General features: G+C 34.6%; 2 protein-coding genes across 6 annotated transcripts in view; both read left to right on the top strand.

Annotated features, from left to right (window-relative positions):
* Positions 1-986, top strand: part of LOC127956402 (transcription factor ETV6-like) — a 13,627-nt gene extending 12,641 nt beyond the window's left edge. For all 4 annotated transcript variants that reach the window (XR_008153554.1, XM_052554258.1, XM_052554257.1 and 1 more), the window contains 2 exons: positions 35-135; positions 511-986. Coding sequence is in view for 3 of the 4 variants with exons in the window: in XM_052554258.1 (XP_052410218.1) it covers positions 35-135; positions 511-613 (204 nt within the window). In the remaining variant the exon portion in view is untranslated. The remainder of the gene's footprint in view (positions 1-34; positions 136-510) is intronic.
* Positions 987-2,947: 1,961 nt separating this feature from the next.
* On the top strand, positions 2,948-17,151 carry LOC127956752 (chemokine-like protein TAFA-2). 2 transcript variants are annotated; one of them, XM_052554932.1, is made up of 6 exons: positions 2,948-3,243; positions 11,110-11,198; positions 12,591-12,737; positions 14,498-14,622; positions 15,962-16,011; positions 16,814-17,151. In XM_052554932.1, the coding sequence occupies exons 2-5, from the start codon at positions 11,111-11,113 to the stop codon at positions 15,989-15,991; spliced, it is 390 nt and encodes a 129-aa protein (XP_052410892.1). In that variant the 5' UTR covers positions 2,948-3,243; position 11,110; the 3' UTR covers positions 15,992-16,011; positions 16,814-17,151. The 2 variants fall into 2 exon arrangements, with proteins under 2 accessions (XP_052410892.1, XP_052410893.1); XM_052554933.1 differs by lacking the exon at positions 2,948-3,243 and adding an exon at positions 9,264-9,361.
* The last annotated feature ends 1,250 nt before the right edge of the window (positions 17,152-18,401 follow it).

Genomic DNA, 18,401 nt, shown 5'->3' with positions numbered 1-18,401 from the left:
AGTGCATTAGTGTTGTGATGTGTTGCTCACACAGAACAGAACCAACATGACGTATGAGAAGATGTCGCGAGCGCTGAGACACTACTACAAACTCAACATCATCAGGAAGGAGCCGGGACAGAGACTGCTCTTCAGGTCAGTGTGTGTGTGTGTGTGTGTGTGTGTGAGAGAGAGAGAGAGAGAGAGAGAGAGAGAGAGAGTGTGTGTGTGTGTGTGTGAGAGAGAGAGAGAGAGAGAGAGTGTGTGTGTGTGTCTGTGGGTATGTGTGTGTGTGTGTGTGCGACAAAATGACTCCGCAATGATAGCAAAACCTGAAATGTTTGTCATTGTGGTCCCCATAAGTTAAAAAAAAAAAGAAAAATAGTAAAAATAGTAAATGATGTAGGTTTAGGGTTAGGAGATAGAAAATAGAATAAATTTTGGTCAGTATGAAAGTAATAGAAGTCTATGGAAAGTCCCCACAATTGACAGAAACAAACGTGTGTGTGTGTGTGTGTGTGTGCGCCGCAGGTTCATGAAGACCCCAGACGAGATCATGAGCGGGCAGACGGAGCGTCTGGAGCACCTGGAGTCAGACACAGACGATCAGATCTACGTGAAGGAGGAGTGCTGAGCCGAGACGCTCCACACCATGAACTTCTGAAGCCACAGATGCCTCGGTCCGTCTGACCTTTGACCTCTGTGTGACCTCCAGATCACGGAGGATCTGCACTGCACTGCTCTCAGTCTGTCAAACCCCTCCTAATCGCTGTTTTTATAGTCTTCTACTTCAGCAAACTTCACGGTGACAATCATTTTAATGACAAACGATGCTCTTTTACAAATCAGATCTAGAAATTGTTGGTGCAGCTTTTTTTCTCTTTGGTAAGTATATTGTACGAAGATCTGTTGCAATTTGTATAAACATGGGATGACTAGAATGCTGGTGAAAATGTGATTCAATTCTACAATAAATTTTACTGAGTGACACAGGTGTGTTTACAGAATTTGTTTTATGTCCATTTATTTCCATGCACTATATATATATATATGTGTGTGTGTGTGTGTGTGTGTGTGTGTGTGTGTGTGTGTGTGTGTGTGAATTAGTAATATTTAATTTTGATTATTGTTTATTTTTGTGCTCAGCTAATTTAAGTGATGCCTCTTTAAAATGTGTTTCAAAGTAAATAATGTTTCTTAGGAAGCACATTTATTTCTGTTCTGTCAAATGTCAATATGTGAAGAAAGGTTACAACATAAAATGCATTTCATTTTTTTAATTGAGGATTTTCAGGGGGAAAACAATCGGTTCAAACTGATTTAATAAAAAAAAAATGCGGATTTTATTTATTTGTAATTTAACCTTATTTGATTGATGTGTTTATCCATTAATTGCACAGTACTACAGAATAAATAATGTATTCTGAGGTGTTAATAAACAGCTAGTTAGAGGGATTTAGGACGAACCTGAAGCTAATGCTCCTTGTGGTTTGTTTATCATGCACTAGCTGCTTTTGCTACACACTTAACTAATAGCATACTCTAAATAAAACGACCCCGTTATGTCAATAATTTTGCCTATAGGTAGTTTTGTAGGTAAACGCTTCCTGGTTTTATCTAAACAAAGCCTTATTTGTGTTTAAAAACTGGTGAAAGTCAGCGTGGATTAGCATGCAGGATCAGAGGCGTCCGCACGGTGGCGCCACACATCCATCAATCACACACTCCGATCTCCTGATCCTCCGCAGTAACACCCCATCACCGTCTTTACTACAGCATCTATACTGATACAGCCCTACTACAGGGAAATATATGAAAGACATCTGTAGAGATGGGGATCAGGAACCACGTGACTGCAGCGCCGTGTCTCAGTAACACTACAGGCCTACTTCTGTTAATATAAGAATAAACACTGACAATCATCGCGTGCTAAATGTGTTAAATGTGAAATAAAACCTCACTCAAAAATACTAACCTGGCGGTTTGGGACATTTCTGATGATAATGGTCGTCGTAGGTTCTCCGATCTCCGCACACGGTGCACGTTCTGTAACGTTTATAGTCGTAACGTTACAATTAACGTTAATAGAACGTTCGTTTAGATTTCTCTGGTCTTTTTATGTTCTCAAAAAGTTTGCCTAAACGCGTTGTTTATACGTCATGCATGGAACTTATTTTTAAACGTTTACTGTTATGTTTCTGTTAAAACGCTGTTACGACTTTTAGAAAGTTCAGAGAATACTCAGAAATAAGCTTCTCAGTAACGTTAGCCGTCGCATTGTGCCAACCTTACTTTACATCTGTGTAAATAAGATTTTGTTTACATTTAAAAATTATAATAGTTGAGAAACAGGCGATAGCTAAACGGTTTAGAGTGGATTATAGATGGATTCGCCTTTTTGATAACTGACATAAATATGAGTTTAGTTTGAGACATCAGTCAGCGTTTCCTTTATGGGCCGCCTCATGATTTGCTTTGGTTTATTTTTTGAGATATTTGTTTTGTTTATTACTAGTTTCGTAACAATATATTAATCATTCAATGCCATTTTGTGATCAGAATGTATGTCGCTTATGACATAATCCGGTATAACTTTATGTTCATCTGACGTTTCTGAAATGTTGTTTGAGAAAAATATTCAGAGAACATTTGAAAATAACGTTCTCATAATGTCTACGAAGTGGTCACATGGGAAGTTCTTTTAACTATGTTAGATTAAAAAAAAAATGGAACATGTTTTAAACATTCAGAGAACACTCAGAAATCAGGTTTTAATGTGGTTTGCACAGCGTTCCCTTACTACATATTTTGTGATCTGGAGTGATAGGCTTAGTTTAATATAAATGAATTGTAGTATTGTGTGTGTGTGAGTGTGTGTGAGTGTGTGTGTGAGAGAGAGAGAAAGAGGGGGGGGGGGGCTGAAGGTTTGACTGACTGTGTGTGTATTTCAGTCAGTCAGTGTGTGTGAAGCTCAGAGAAAGAGCAACATAATTTTCTCTCTCTCCATCTTTTGTCTTAATTTTTTTCCTTCTGTTTTTACGGTGCATAATAAACGTTACAGCTTATTCAAACAGAAGACGCGGGAAGCGTTCTGGGACGGTTAAAGACGGTTAGTGACGGTTAGGCGCTCCCCTCGCGCGCGGATCTGAATCATGTGAAGTGCGGCTGACTGAGCCGAACCTACAGGAAGCGGAAACCCTGTCTCCCGCCGGACTGATCGCGCGCTTATCGGATGGATTGATCAGGAGCGCGCAGGTGCGACAGGTAACGTTCTTCATTCCGTTCTTAATCTGTCGCGAGCGCGGGTGAGTCGGCTATCAATCAACCGGAGCCTCGAATAAACTAAAAACACATAAAACCGTTTGGAAATCTAGTTTAAATATAGGAATAGAGTTTAAAGTGATCATTGATTGATTATTTGGTGACTGACAGCACGATCAGTTTTGTTTTAGAAACCCGTCACCGCTAACATCTGGTTAATTTTGTTTATTATGTCAGTGCCATATAAAGATACAGTATTAATCACTCGGTATGGTAGTAGTGTTTGTTCAGGATCTTTTTTAGAATGTCTCTAACATGTTGAAATGTTCAGTATTCATTAAGATTCTTATGTTATTTCATGGTCACGAAAACATTTCTTACAGCATTTCTTGCAAACGTATCACTCAAAATTGAACTTCATTTGAACGTTTAATTTTAATATCCTAAGAACATGAAAATATCCAGTTTTCTTGTTGAAAGTAGAACATTATTTAAATGTTACAAAAACGTTTATTTCTCATCCAAATTATTACACTATTTGAATGTTTACTTTTAATTTTCTAAGTGTTCTTGCATTATATCAGAAGGTTATTTAAAGGTTACAAAAACTTTTCTCAGAACTTTCATCAAACACAGATCACATTGTTTGGATGTTTTGAGAATGTTGGTCTCAGAAGGTTTTCTCTCAGCATTATGAGAATGTGTTTCAAATATTAATAACATCACAAGAACGTTACATTATTTTAACAAAGTTTGTCCTTACATTTCCATAACTTAAAAAAACATTGTGAGAAAATTCCTGTGGCGTATTTGATTGATTTGAAGCAGGCGACTCCAAACGCTGTCCTCGTATCTAGTGTGTGTGTGTGTGTGTGTGTGTGTTTTCAGTCCGCTGAGCATCAGAATGCTTCAGATGCTTCGAATGGAGAAAGAAAACATTCTAATGTTTATTCTAAATAATCACAGCGGAGGAGGAACTTAACAGGCAGATGTTAACATAGCTTCTGTTGAAGAGGTTACAGGAGAGGAAGACGAGGGATGAAGAAGATAAACTACAGAAATGAAGAAGAATCGAAGGCTGAGTGGCTCCTGATCATCTTAATTTCTACTGAGGATTACTGAGAGTAAATAAAAAGCGTGACTTTATCAGGACAGTTTAGATTTTTAACAAAATCAATTAACAAACATTATAATGTAAAAGGTTTCAAATCTGGGCCTCTTTATTTTTGGGTCACACTTGGTACCTTCGTGGTCAAAAGCCTTGAATTCCTCCCTTCAAAGGAATAATCAATGGTAATATTTTTTTATGATTTATGATTATTATTTAGAGTTTTGAGAGGATTCTATGACACTATGCAATATTTAAACAGTTTTTACTTAGCTATTTTTTTCCATAGTTATTCTTTGATCTTGAATGTACCAAGTTTGTTGGTCATATTGACTAAAATGTTTTCCAATAAAACAACAAATACAACTAAATAACCAAAACTACAAGTGAAATTATTGTTCGGCCTTTTAAAAAAATCAGAATGTCCATGATTTTATTTTATTTTTTGTCTGTTAACAGCAATTTCAACAAAAGTCAGCGGATGAATGAAGTGTTCCATTCCAATAAACTATGATTGTTACAATTTCTAAACTTTCTGTTCAAAAGTGACTGAAGAGGCCCAGATTAAACTAGTTGTTAGAATCAAACATAGAATTATTTCTAAAAACACTGATATAGAGCACATAAGTGACCGTACCAGGGTGATATGGAAACAGTATCATACTCCTATTGTTGCGCAGCAGTGCAGATGTTTGTTGTTCAGAGGTCACGACCCCGTCTGCTCGGGATGGATCGGTGGTTTTGGTGTTTAGGTTGTGAATGTCTCATCTGTTGCTCATTTATAGGACATCACATGTGCTCCGCTTTATTCCAGATGACATTAATTAGGCCCAAACACATCGACTTCTCCGCACTCATATTTTATGCATCACTGAACCTCATGACTGGAATGACAGGTTCGTGTCACACATGCAGTTTCTCTCATCCGTCTGTGAAAGCAGCGCTCGATATTAGCATTTGCAAAAAAAAAATAAAAATGGTTATGACCCGTCTTCCAGGACAGATTGAAGTCAGCATGAAACCAAATACAACCAAATTTCATTGGTTCATGGAATATTCCTAAACTAAAAAAAACAAGCCATGTTCAACCGTGACAAATTTAATTGAAATTGAAAAAACTGTTAATATATTTGATTTAAAAACATATTCCTATACAATCCATCATTTTTATACATTTTATAATTGCATCTTATCATTTGAACTTTGAAAAATAATGTTGTTTTTTGTAGCACGTGCACAGGATTTTATTTCGTCTGATAAACCTGACATTGTAAACAGTATTATGAATATTGTTTGGCTATTTGAGAAAAATCTATTTTGTTTGTATGCAGAAACGTAAATGTAAAACATGACCTTCTTCTCTGATGAGGGCGGGGCAATAATAATAACCCCTCCCCTCCAGTAACCTGTCAATCACAGCAAACCACACCCATCCATCCAATCAAAATCATTTTGATTTCTCATTTAAGAAGCCGTTTCACTTAAATCCAATATCCATAATCACAAATGAGCTTAGATTATAACACCAGCCAGAGATCGTTCAGTTCCCAGGACACAACGTTATTATGAGGGAAAAAAGAACTGGTGAGAGCATAAAAAATAGACATTATCTGACTGTAATGGTGCATACGCATGTAATTACATTGACTTCTGTTTTTGTTTTCTCCATTGACCCTGGCTATTACACTGCTGATCTGACACATAAACACTGGAAACCTGCTAATGAAGCTCAACGAGGCTTCCTGCGGTGTTTTAGCACTGATTTCATTGTCATGTGTGTGGCTGGCTGCTATTCTTGGCCGTCCTCATCACCTTGAGTCCTGCATTAATCTGGACTGGTCTCTGAACATATTGTGCCCTGTTGAGATGGAGGAGAGCTCGACCCTGACGAGAGAGAGCGGATCTTAACCGGACGGCTGCAGAAAAACAGTATAATCATTGAAAAATTCTACATTTTGGGTGGAAATAAAGTTAAAGGAAAAAAAACATCCTGGCTCTTCCAATTCTTTATAATGGCAGTAAATGGGTGTTGTTTTTTTAGTAGTCCAAAAAGTGCATTCATCCATAGTAAAAAGTGCCTCACATAGCTCTGGGGGTTGAATAAAAGCCTCCTGTAGCGAATGCATGCATTTTAGTAAATATTATTTAAAACAATATAAACATAATTTCTAGCTTTATTGCACTTCTTTTGTATTATTGAAAAATAACACCCATTCACTGCCATTATAAAGCTTGGAAGAGCCCAGATGTTTTTTATTAATATATCTCTGATTGGATTCGTCTGAAAGAAGAAAGTGATATACAGCTGATGGCTTGAGGGTGAGTACATCATGGGATGCGACTACCAAAAATTATTTGGTAATATAATATATAATTTTTGTCTCGTTTATCTCAGTACTCTTAAATCAAGATCTTGAAATAGCACTTCGTATATCAAGTCTTGAAATAAACCTCAAAATTCATCTTTAAAAAATAGAAATAAAGAGAAGTGATCTTAACTAGATTCTTTTTCTGAACATAATTCTACACATAATTCTTATACTTCTTTTAAGGATATCTGAATTCTTCTCGAGTCATGTAAATGCATCTTTATTTAAGAATGTTTAGATATTAGTGCCGGAAAGCAAAGGAAATATAGCAAGTGAATGGTGCGCTGAAGTCGTTTCACGTGTATTTTGAGTTTAATTGTTTAATTAAGTGTGTTACATAATCATCCGTCACTTCCTGTCTGTGTCCAATGAGAGCGTGCACAGCGAGGCTAAAAATAATCCATGTTTCTGACTCCTTTCATCACACTTCTGTCAGAGAAACAAGCTGCACACGCGATATCAGAGATTCATGAAGAAAAACAGCTTTAAATGTCATGAAATAAGCATTAGTTTAATAGCTGCCACTCAATAGATCAGTAAGAAGTTGTTGTGCACAATAATTAATGCTGTGCCAAAACAGAACGACAACTGAAGGAAACAGATGTTGAGTACGAGTTTGTTCTTGTGCTGTGAATCTGAGTGGGTTTTGAGCTGGAAAGGTCATGCAGGTGTCAGGTTCGTGGATTCACAGGTGTGTTACGTGTCCAGGATCTGCTGTGAATCGACACACTTTCTGCAGAAACCGGACTGAACTGTGTGCAGAACATCTCTCCTTCTGAGAGCAAAACAACCAAATGCAGCTTCATTTTGGACGCCGATGTTCGGTCGGCTGCCGTAGACTCTGAGTGTGTCTAAACACACGTGTGTTCGAATTAAAGCTCAGTTCAGCTTCTCTCAGAGCTGTGATGAAAACACAAAGCATGCTGGGACGACGTCTCCAACAGCCCGGTGTGCTGCTGACGAGACACAAAACTGCAGCTTTTTATTGATCTCTTTACATTTCTTTAATCTTTGCTTCAGTGTTTAGATTATAAAAGACAAAAGACTTCAGTTGCATAGACGATGAACATCAGAAACATCTTTGCTGATACACTCCAAAAAAAACAAAACAACAACAAAAAAACATTGTAGACATTGTTTTGATTCTCCTAAACTGTAAAAAAAAAAAAAAAAAAGGGCAGTTTTCTTGTTGTAACCATAAAATTATTTAAAAGTTATATACAAAAATATAACTTTATTTTCACCTAAAATATAACATTAGGCTAATTGAATGATGAAAATGTCAGTTTGTCTTGTCGTAAGTATAGTGTTATTTAAAAGTTACAAAAGTGTCAGTTTGTCTTGTTGTGATTAGAATGTCATTTGAAAGGTTACAATGTTTCCTACAACATTCTAATAACTTGATACTAACATTCTACTCCTGTTTCTGAACTCTTCTATGGAAGTACGTTTCTGCCCCGAATAAAAAAAAACTTTTTATTGTATCTCACATTTCTGACTTCTTATCTCACAGTCGCGAGATATAAACTGCCAATTCGGAAAAAAGAAAAAAAAAGTTGCCAATTTTATTTTTTATTCAGTGGCGGAAACGGCCCGCATAGTATTCATTATTGATGCTGCCATCACAAAAAGAGCAATTAAAAGCAGATCAGAAATAGAGCGTTCATGTTACACAGGCAAACATTAGAGCGATTGACATTGATTAGTGTGTGTGAGGTGAAGAGCTAATGGTGGCACACTGAATCTCACAGACATTGATTGGAACGAGAGACACGGATGACGCTCAGATCGCTTTATTCTCCTCGTGTCTCGGGTCAGAAACCTTACTGATCGTGATCAAGTAAAGGTCAGAATAAGGTCAGTAATATCTCCAAATGAACTCTTCCTGGACTGAAGCAGCTCAGCTTTACTTGATTCTCCATCAATCATGTTTTAGAGTCTCAAATCTTTTGAGGAGCGTCAGTTTCCAGAAGCTTTACTTTCTCTGTTTCTCAGGCTCTAAAGTGCTTCTAAACTGACTCTGAAGTGGCTTCGGCTGAAGAAACACAGTGTTGCCAAATTTTGCAACTTTTCACCTTTCTCCTCCAGAAGCACATGGCAACAAATGTAGCTATTTATTTATTTATTTATTTGGCATCTGTAACTTTTGGCAAGCGACTAAAATGATAAAAAGGAACATTTAACATGTACTTGTGATTGTTGATCAGTTGGCACACTGTAAGAAAAATATCAATAAAAATGGAACAGGTACTATTACTTAACCCAAAAAATACAATGCATAATTAAAAATACAGAAAATTCCTTCATATCAGCACTTTTTACAGACTTTTCTCAAAGTGCATGCATTAGCTAACTACTAACACACTTGTTTTCTAACTTACAAAAGGAAAGGTTGTGTTGTAATTGTTAAGAAATGTGTACGTCTGCAAACATTTATATTTGAATGTTATATCATGCATAAAAAATGTGCATACATCAAATATTTTTTTTGCTGAGATTTGATGCAGCGACACAATTGTGCGTCGTGATTACGTTAATGACGTCATCCCGAAGTGACCGTCGTAATGAAGACGAATGGCACGACGACAGCCTCCTTTTGAACCAGACTAGATTCTTATTTTAATAATTCATCCTACTGATGCGTGTGAGTTTATTAATGTTTGCAATAGTCCAAAGTTTAACGGCGTGTTCTCTTGTTTGGTGCATAAATTATGCAGATGTCCTGAGGGTTTGCAGTACAACACAGAGGCCTGAATTAAACATGAAGAGCTTTTAGAATAAAGCGCACAATTAGAAGCGGCTCGTTCCTCTCTGACAGATTCTTAATGAGAAAATAAGTCTGCGTTCCTCCCCTCCGGCGCTCGAATTAAAGACTTTTATAAGGTCATTGGATCAGATTCCCAAGGTGATATAGTATGAAGCAATTAGACGCCATTTATGAGTATGAAGTGAACATAAATATTAGTGCGACTTCAGATTTAGTGTTTCGTATATAATTCATGATGTAGTAACAGCTCACCTTTGAGAATTAATAACACCTAAAGATATGATAATAAATACGACTAATTCAACATGTCCACTTATTTACATTCGTGTTGTGTACTAAAATAATAATAACAACAATAAATACAGAAACATCTGAAACTTTTATTAAGCAGATCTAATGTTCATAACATCTTTACACACTTAACTCAAAATATCTTTTTGTTTTGTTTTTAATTTTGCTGTAATCTAAATCTTGTAAAATAAAATATTATTATTAGTAGTATTAAATAGTATTATTATTAGAGTTATTTATTGGTATTTTAAATATGTATTGCTATATGTATATATATATATATATATATATATATATATATATATATATATATATTTATAAGATTCATTTGTTTTTTAAAACTGTTGTAAAATAAAATAAATAGTATTTCATTGTATTATTACTATAGTTGTTGATTGATTATTTATTGATTTTTAAATATATTTTAATGTTTAATTAATCTTATATGATCATAATTAATAGTTCAAGATATTTTTGAAAACTGATGTAAAATAAAATAATTATTAATAAACCGTATTATTACTGCAGTAATATATTTATTGATTGATTTATTAGTAATGTATTGATTTGTATTAATTTAATGCATTTAAATTTAATAATGTAATAAATGTATAAATAAAGAGAGAAGGATTTATTTAAAAACTGTTGAAATAAAACTTCTATGTGTGTGTGTGTGTGTGTGCGCGTGTTAGTGTGTGTGTCTATGTGTGTGTCTATGTGTGTGCGCGTTTGTGTGTGTGTCTATGAGTGTGTGTGTGTGTGTTTCTCTGTGTGTGTGTGTCTCTGTGTGTGTGTGTGTGTCTATGAGTGTGTGTGTGTGTTTGTGTGTCTATGAGTGTGTGTCTATGAGTGTGTGTGTGCACGTGTTTTTTTTTTTTGTGTTTGTGCACGTTTGTGTTTGTGTGAGTGTGTGTGTGTGTGTGTGTGCACGTGTTTGTGTGTGTGTGTGTGTGTGCTCGCGTGTTTGTGTGTGTATATGTGTGTGTGTGTCACTCTCAGAAGATCTAATACTCATTACTCAACCACAATCCTAATAGCGATCGGAAAACAATCGGTCAGATCTCCAGCACCTCCGTAATGGAATATAAAGTGATCTGGGTGAATATCAGTTCATAACCGTGTGTAAGCGATACGCCCAGCTGCCAGTAATTACCATCTGTGTGACTGAGATCGTTTACATGACGCCTAACGAGCCTCAGCTCTGGAGCGTGTGTGTTCCTGCTCGAGTCTAAGCAGAAATCCTGGGAAGTTCACTTTGAAAGACTCCAGTGAAAGCGGATGGGTGCCACAGTGAAGTCGTTCTCTGTGTCTGATGTGTGTGTGTTTGTGTGCAGGATGAGCATGAGGGATCTTCAGAAGGTTCTCACTCAGGTCCTCCTCCTGGCTCTCCTGGGATCTGCAGCTCAATCCAAGGAACATCACGGTGGGTCTCAAACCTGAATCCTAATACAGAAGCATCTTTTCATATTTATTTTTATTTTATTTCAATGGATTATTTTTTTATAATTTTAGTTTTAATTTAGTAACATTACTTTTATGAATTTTTAAAACTAGTTTTTATATTTTATCTGATCACGTGAGATTCTTAGAAACGTAGTTCAGCAGAGGAAATCACAGCAGTGCACTTCCTGTTTCCTGTTCGATCCCCATCGATCCCAGCAGATCTCGCTAGTACAACTCCGTTTAATTAGAAAAGCTCGTCCGCTCTGAGTCTTAATTAGCTGTTTACAGCACACACACACACACACACACACACACACACACACACACACACACACACACACAGGCGTCTCATAGAAATGTCAGCAGCAGTTAAAGTGCAGAGCGTGTGAATAATTGATCGGCTGGAAGGACAGCGTTGTCTCCTCCTGCGCTCCTTCAGGATTACAGCTTTAGTCCTGAAGAGTTCAGTGTTTCATATTTATTTATTTACCAGTATAATCGATGTACTATTTTATGTCAGTGATGATGATTGTGGTCCAGTAGTGTTTTAGTCAAGTCAGAGTCACTGTTATTTATATAGCCCTTTTTAACAGATTGTATCAAAGCAGCTTTACAGTATTTAAAAAAGGAAACATTGTGTCAAGATCAGTGTGCTGTTGTCCTCCAGACGCCAGACGAGAACATCTCTTTCATTCTAGCCTGGGATTTTAGGATCAGTGACATGATGTGCTTTTTATACAGTTTTATGATTATTATTATTATTTTATGTACCTATTTTTGTTTACTTTTTAAGTTCATTTATTAATTTATTTATTGTGTCTACGATGGCGATTGTGTTCCAGTGCTATTTTATTATCATTGACACTAAAATGTGGTTTTTACTAAATTTGTTAAATTGTATTATTTTATTTTATTGTTTTCTTTCTTTCTTTCTTTCTTTGTTTTTTTTATATAAAAAAATCTCTCTTTTACACTTTTATTTCTATTTTGATGATTTTGGTCCAACATTATTTATTTATTCATATTTTGAATTAGAATATTTTCTGTTGTAATTTTAATGTTAGATAAATGTTTAGGAATTTTGTTGCGTGTGGGCTTTTGTCATTTTTATAAGATTTTTCAAAAAAATTCAAATAGATTAAATAAATTATATTTTAATGAATTAATAGTTTAATTAAATCATATTTTAATTAATTAATGTTTTAATTAATATTTCTGATAAAAAAAAATTATTTCACCTTTAGTTGTTTTAAAACATCAAGTTACACCGAGTGAAAATGAGAAATGTGAGTTGAGATGAAATGCTAAAAGTTTATTTTGTTTCAGTTTTTCTCAGTGAAAGTGATGATTGTGTTGTTGTGTTGTGTTGCAGTGGTGCGGATGGGAACGTGTGAGGTGGTGGCCTTACACCGATGCTGCAATAAGAACAAGATCGAGGAGCGTTCGCAGACCGTCAAGTGCTCGTGTTTCCCGGGACAAGTGGCAGGAACCACCCGAGCGAATCCGTCCTGCGTAGACGGTACTAAAAACTAACTCTGAGTCCTATAATCCAGCAGAAACCAATCCTCACATTACAGCCAGATCACTGCACATGAAAACCAGACTCAACTGTACAAAATGATTATGAGAAAATACTATCCGAATCTTTCTGCTTCAAAGTTTCTCATTTGATTTAATGTATTACTTCTCATTTCTTTGTAAATTATGAGTGAAAATTGTAAATAGTGTGGATTCTGTCACAGCTATTTTAAATTCTTTTTAAATTCATTGTCATAAAATATATTAAATTTATTATTATAACTATAATATATAGATGATAAATGAATTACTTGTCAATTAAACTGTAGTGAAAATCACTTGTATGTGTGATTGAATAGATTGAGATGCTTTATGGAAACGTTTGTAGTTGAAATCATTTTTTCTCAAGGTTTTTATAGCAAGATAAAACTAAACTAAACTAGAATTAAAATAAAGTAAAAATATGTTTATTTGAAATTTAAATTAAGAAAAAAAACGAAATGTATTTTATTTCAAAAAATATTTATTTATAACAATAACAAAGATTTTTTTAAATAAATTACTTAAAAAAACTTTAACTAAAATCACAGTTTAAAAAAACTAAAACTAAAATCTAATAAAAAAATACAATCTTTTTATTTAATTAATCAAGCAAATAATGCTGTTGTGAATTGATCATGAAGTGAACTGCTTCTGCGCTCGTTTGCTGGTCAGCGTCATTAGCGCCGTGTTTAATGTCTGTCCGTTAATGAGGAAGCTGATTAAACTCTGATCACCTCTAATCGTTCCACGCCGTGTGAAATGAATGCTAACGGATCTGTTTGGATGGGTTCGGGCCCCTGAGTGCCGTCTGACCTATTCTCTGACATTTAGTCTCTGACATTCTCTGCAAATGAAAGCGCAGCTCGAATGTCCCCCTTCTCCAAAAAAACATCAGCTCTTAACCTGCTGATGACGTTCTCCATCATCACGCCTCGTTCTGATGGCTGTAGCCCTCATAATGCATCCGACATCAACTCGAGAACCAGCAGACTGTATCTGATCAGCAACTGATCGTTACTGAGGGAATGTGAAAAAAGGTCAAAGTTTTGAAAGCTACCATCTTATTATGACATTCTCTCCTTTTTATAAATGATTTAAAATTCCTAATTTTACCTGAAGTGTGTGTATATATATAGATAGATAGATATATATGAAATTGGAATAAATGGAAATTTTATTCCTGGTAAATGCTCAAAATCAGTCTAAATGTATGAAATGTACATATTTATTTCCAACAAAACAACATCAAAACAACTTGAAAATATATTACTCTTTTTTTTTTTTTTGCGAAATATTAATGTTCCTCAACAAAATCCAGTTCTAAAAGTATGTGAGATATAATGTAGGAAAATCTGAAATATATTTCATAAAAACTTTTGACACTAATATAACTCCATAGGTAATTTGACAAAGTATTTTTGGCACTAATGGTGCTCCATACGTACCCAGATCAAAATGAGCAGAACATATTAAATGGTTATTATCTCATACAAAATCTGAAAAAAAAATTAATGATGTGTATTTTGAGACTCTTAAAGTGTCTGCAACATTCTGTTGTATTACTTACTAAAAACTTACTAAAAGACATTTTTATGCATCTCTTCCAGGTCAAGATGTACTTGAATGTGTAATGAGGGTAAAGCAATGATTTATCTTGCACTCACTCTCTGTGTGTGTGTGTGTGTGTGTGTGTGTGTGTGTGTGTGTGTGTGTGTTCAGCCTCTATCGTCCAGCAGAAGTGGTGGTGTCAGATGCATCCGTGTCTGGATGGAGAGGAATGTAAAGTGCTGCCGGATCTCAAAGGATGGAGCTGTGCTACGGGGAATAAGATCAAGACCACAAAGGTATGAAGACCCTCAGAAAACACGGTACAAACATGTTAAAATACCGTGATCTCAAGCGCTTCCATGACTAAAAAACACATTATATGCAGCCTTGTCTTTAATAATGATAATGTTCTCAAAGTGTTAGCACATGAACATTATTAATAAATCATTCATGGACTGTTTCAGTTGGATGCTCGTCTAACATTTTTTAAATGTAACTAGTTGCGGAATGTTCAGAGAACGTTCAAAAGTAACATTCTCTAATGTTTTGAAATGATCAAATGGAATGTCCACGTTTAAAAAAAAAAACTGTATATTCAGAAAACACTCAGAAATCATGTTTTTATAATTTAATGATAATTCCTTGAGATGCAAAATGACTTGAGAAATTTAGGCTTGTTTTCTGAAAAAAAAAAAAATCTAAGGTGAAAGTTTTTTTAATAAAAAAATTAAAATAATAAATGTAATTCAAAGGGAGAATAAGATTATTTTTTTCTAGATTATTTTTAAAGCAAAAACTCATTTAATCTTGATATAGAAAACAAGAATTAAAATCTGGTGCATTAATGCATCTTGATTTAAGAATCAAGAATAGATTAGAAAAACAAGACAAGTCAAATTTTTGCTGAAATGATTACTCCAACTTGCATATAAATATTGATTACAGAAAAATACAGAAAGCACATCAAATGTTGTTATGTGCAATAAAAATAATAAGAACGTTTATGAAATATATATTCCACCCAAAAAAGGAAATGATCATCATCACCAAACCTGAATGAGTTTCTTTCTTCTCCTGAAGATATTCTGAAGAAAGATGAGAACTAAATCGTGCTGCTGGAAGTTTACTGTCTAGTATTCTTCAAAAGATGGTGTTTTGTTTTCAACAGAAGAATGAAACTCCTACAGGTTTTGGGACGACATGAAGGTGAAGAAACAGTGCTGTTGAAAGTCATCCGTCTGTCTCCGGGATCATTTGTTACCAGCAGATGATGCTTTCAGCTCCATTAATGACTAGTGTGTCACCGCAACACCCTTGAACATCACCAGCGCTTTAATTAGAAGCTTTTAATAGAAACCCAATGCAAATGTCCTTCTGCTGCTGGTTATGACGACTGTATGACTCCAGCTCGTTCAACTTCTATCAATTATTTAGACGGCTTCGCCAAAACTGTCTGGAGCCTAATTATTGATCCTAAATATCCGCAGGCTCTCCTGATTGGCTGGTGTTGTGGTGGTCTTCATTGATTCAGAATAAACCATGTAAACCTCAAAACCCCTATATCTTTCTTTTCTGTATGAAACACTAAACTAATGCCGTTTCCTGCTTTCATTTCCCATGTTACACACGGCACAGATCTCCTCAGACCGGGATCAGCTCTGGTGACCGCTGGGAACCTGATACAGGTGAGCGGCCTTCATCATCATCATCATCACGAACAGGGCTCCTAAAAATTTTAAAATTACACTAAATAAAACTCATGCCAATTTTTTTTTAATGTTGATTAAATAAAAAGTGTACAAATTAAAAGAATTAAAAATGCAAATAGTAATTAAATAAAAAAAAAATCAAATGTAAAAATTTTTAAAAACTAAAAATAGAAATATTAATTAAAAAATATACAAATATAAATAGAATTTGTAGAAATATACATTGTAGGCTTTTACACTTATGTTTGATACACTTTTACCTTTTGTTCTTTAATATTTTGAATTGTTTTAACTTTATTTTTAGTTTTCTATTTAAATGATACGTTTAAAAAAAAAATTATGGATTTTTTTTTTTTTTTAAATGTGTATAATATTTATATGGTTTTAGCTTTTAGTTTTGGATCTGATAGTAGTAGTTTTAATACTACAATTGATTGCTCCTGTTGTCCTCATTTGTGAGTCGCTTCGGATAAAAGCGTTTGATAAATATATATAAATATAAAAATGTAAAATTAAAATAGATTAATAAAGACAAGCACTTGTTAAAATTTTTTTACAAATTAAATAAATATAAAATTATAATATAACTATAAATTATTAAAAATGAATATTTGCTATTAATTAAAAAATAAAATGTTTAAATACTATTTCACAAATTTATGTGATCATTAACCAACATAAGAGAATTGTGAATTTACAAATGTGTTGCTAAATGATTAAAATAAGTGTTATTTTGCGGGTTAAACTGTTTTTGTAATAATGTTTTTAACCGTTTCAGAGACGCTGATCTGGTGTGTCCTGGAGTCGTTCAGAGCAGAGATCTGAAGCCAGTCTCTCGTGGCTCAGTGACGGTCATTCATCAGCGGCTCAGACCTGCTCATTATTAACCCTCATCAGGATCCAGACCCACCAAGGTCACATGAACTTCATCAGTGTCCAGATGAATAATGAGGGAGGGAAAAACAAACAGATGAACAGTTTTTTCCAGCATTTCTTGAAGTTCTAATGTGAATGTTCATATATCCTCATAGTGAATGACATCATATCACAGCACTGCGGATGCTTTATCTGTGTGTAAATGATGCATAGGCTCATAATAAACCATGATTGTCTTAATCTGGTGTGTCTCAGTGTCCAGGTGTTTTCCAGGTGAGGTGGGCGGAGCTTCATGACCCTCAGGTGACCCCTCACTCATTCACACAGCCACGAATGATTCATTCAGACTGTAACAAACTTGAATGAATCAGTAATGTTTGTTCATACAATGCTATTTATAGATCGTTCACAGAACATTTGTTTTATTTCTACATCCACCTGATGTTTTTAAATGATACTAGGCTTGAGAAAAATAACATTCGTGTGATATTTGCAAAATTATCAAATGGGTTGTTTTGATTTGTGATCAAGAAGAATCAGTGAATCGCTTTAATGATTCGTTCGGACAGAACAGGGAACATCCTGACAACTGACATTAATTCAGAGTTATCTGGTCTTTAATAATGTTCTCAGAAACAGTGTTTATACACCGTTCACTGAACATAAAAATTTCTGAAATGTTTCAGTCAGACGTTTTTGAAATGTTACACTTGTTTCACAATGTTCAGAGAACACTCAAAAGTAACATTTCCATATTGTTTCAGAATGATACAAAGAAATGTTACTTTAACATTCATATGTCCAAGAAAAGACATTAGACCGCTGCAGTGGACGCTTTGATTCTGAAAAAATGATTGATTGAATCCCGTGAGTGCTGCTGTTGGAATCGCCAGCTGGATGTGGAAGAAGCGTTTATTCTCTGTGACTCTGCAGAATCGCCACACGAGACGCTGCAGAAACCTTTACTTCATATCAGCAATAACTGCAGACCCAGACGGGGTTAACACACGACACTGCACTTTTAATAGTACATGGCATCTGTATTTAAGTCGTGAGAAGCCTCAGTCTGGTGAAATGATCACAACAATTATGTTAAGTTCTCAGCGAGATCAGCGTCTTTTTGGAAAGCAGTGCAGTGTGGGATGTTTCAGCAGAATAATGTTTTTGAAACACGCTATTGAAACACTGTGAACCAGTATGTGTGTATTTATTTCTTTTAGACATTTGTTTCATATATTTAGTTATTTTTTTTAATTTGCATGTTTTATTTTATTATTTTGTTTTGTTTTAGACCCAATTATTTACTAATTTGATTAACAAGTTTTTTTTGTTAATATTATGTTATGTTGTATTGTTTAAATTTAGCTGTTTTTAAAATGTATTTATTTCATGTTATTTTATTGTTATTATTTGTATTTTACATCCTATTGTTACTAAAATGTATTATTTTATTTAATCAATTTTTATTCTTTTTTATCTTATTTAATTTT

This window comes from Carassius gibelio, chromosome B4, assembly GCF_023724105.1.
Source record: "Carassius gibelio isolate Cgi1373 ecotype wild population from Czech Republic chromosome B4, carGib1.2-hapl.c, whole genome shotgun sequence".
Taxonomy (NCBI): Eukaryota; Metazoa; Chordata; class Actinopteri; order Cypriniformes; family Cyprinidae; genus Carassius; species Carassius gibelio.
This window is presented reverse-complemented; position numbering and strand designations above follow the sequence as displayed.

Coding starts and splice junctions, on each gene's coding strand:
- LOC127956752 (XM_052554932.1), top strand. CDS start 11,111: ATGAGCATGAGGGATCTTCAGAAGGTTCTCACTCAGGTCCTCCTCCTG. Junction 11,199..12,590: donor TCAATCCAAGGAACATCACG/GTGGGTCTCAAA, acceptor GTTGTGTTGCAG/TGGTGCGGATGGGAACGTGT. Junction 14,623..15,961: donor ATAAGATCAAGACCACAAAG/GTATGAAGACCC, acceptor CACACGGCACAG/ATCTCCTCAGACCGGGATCA.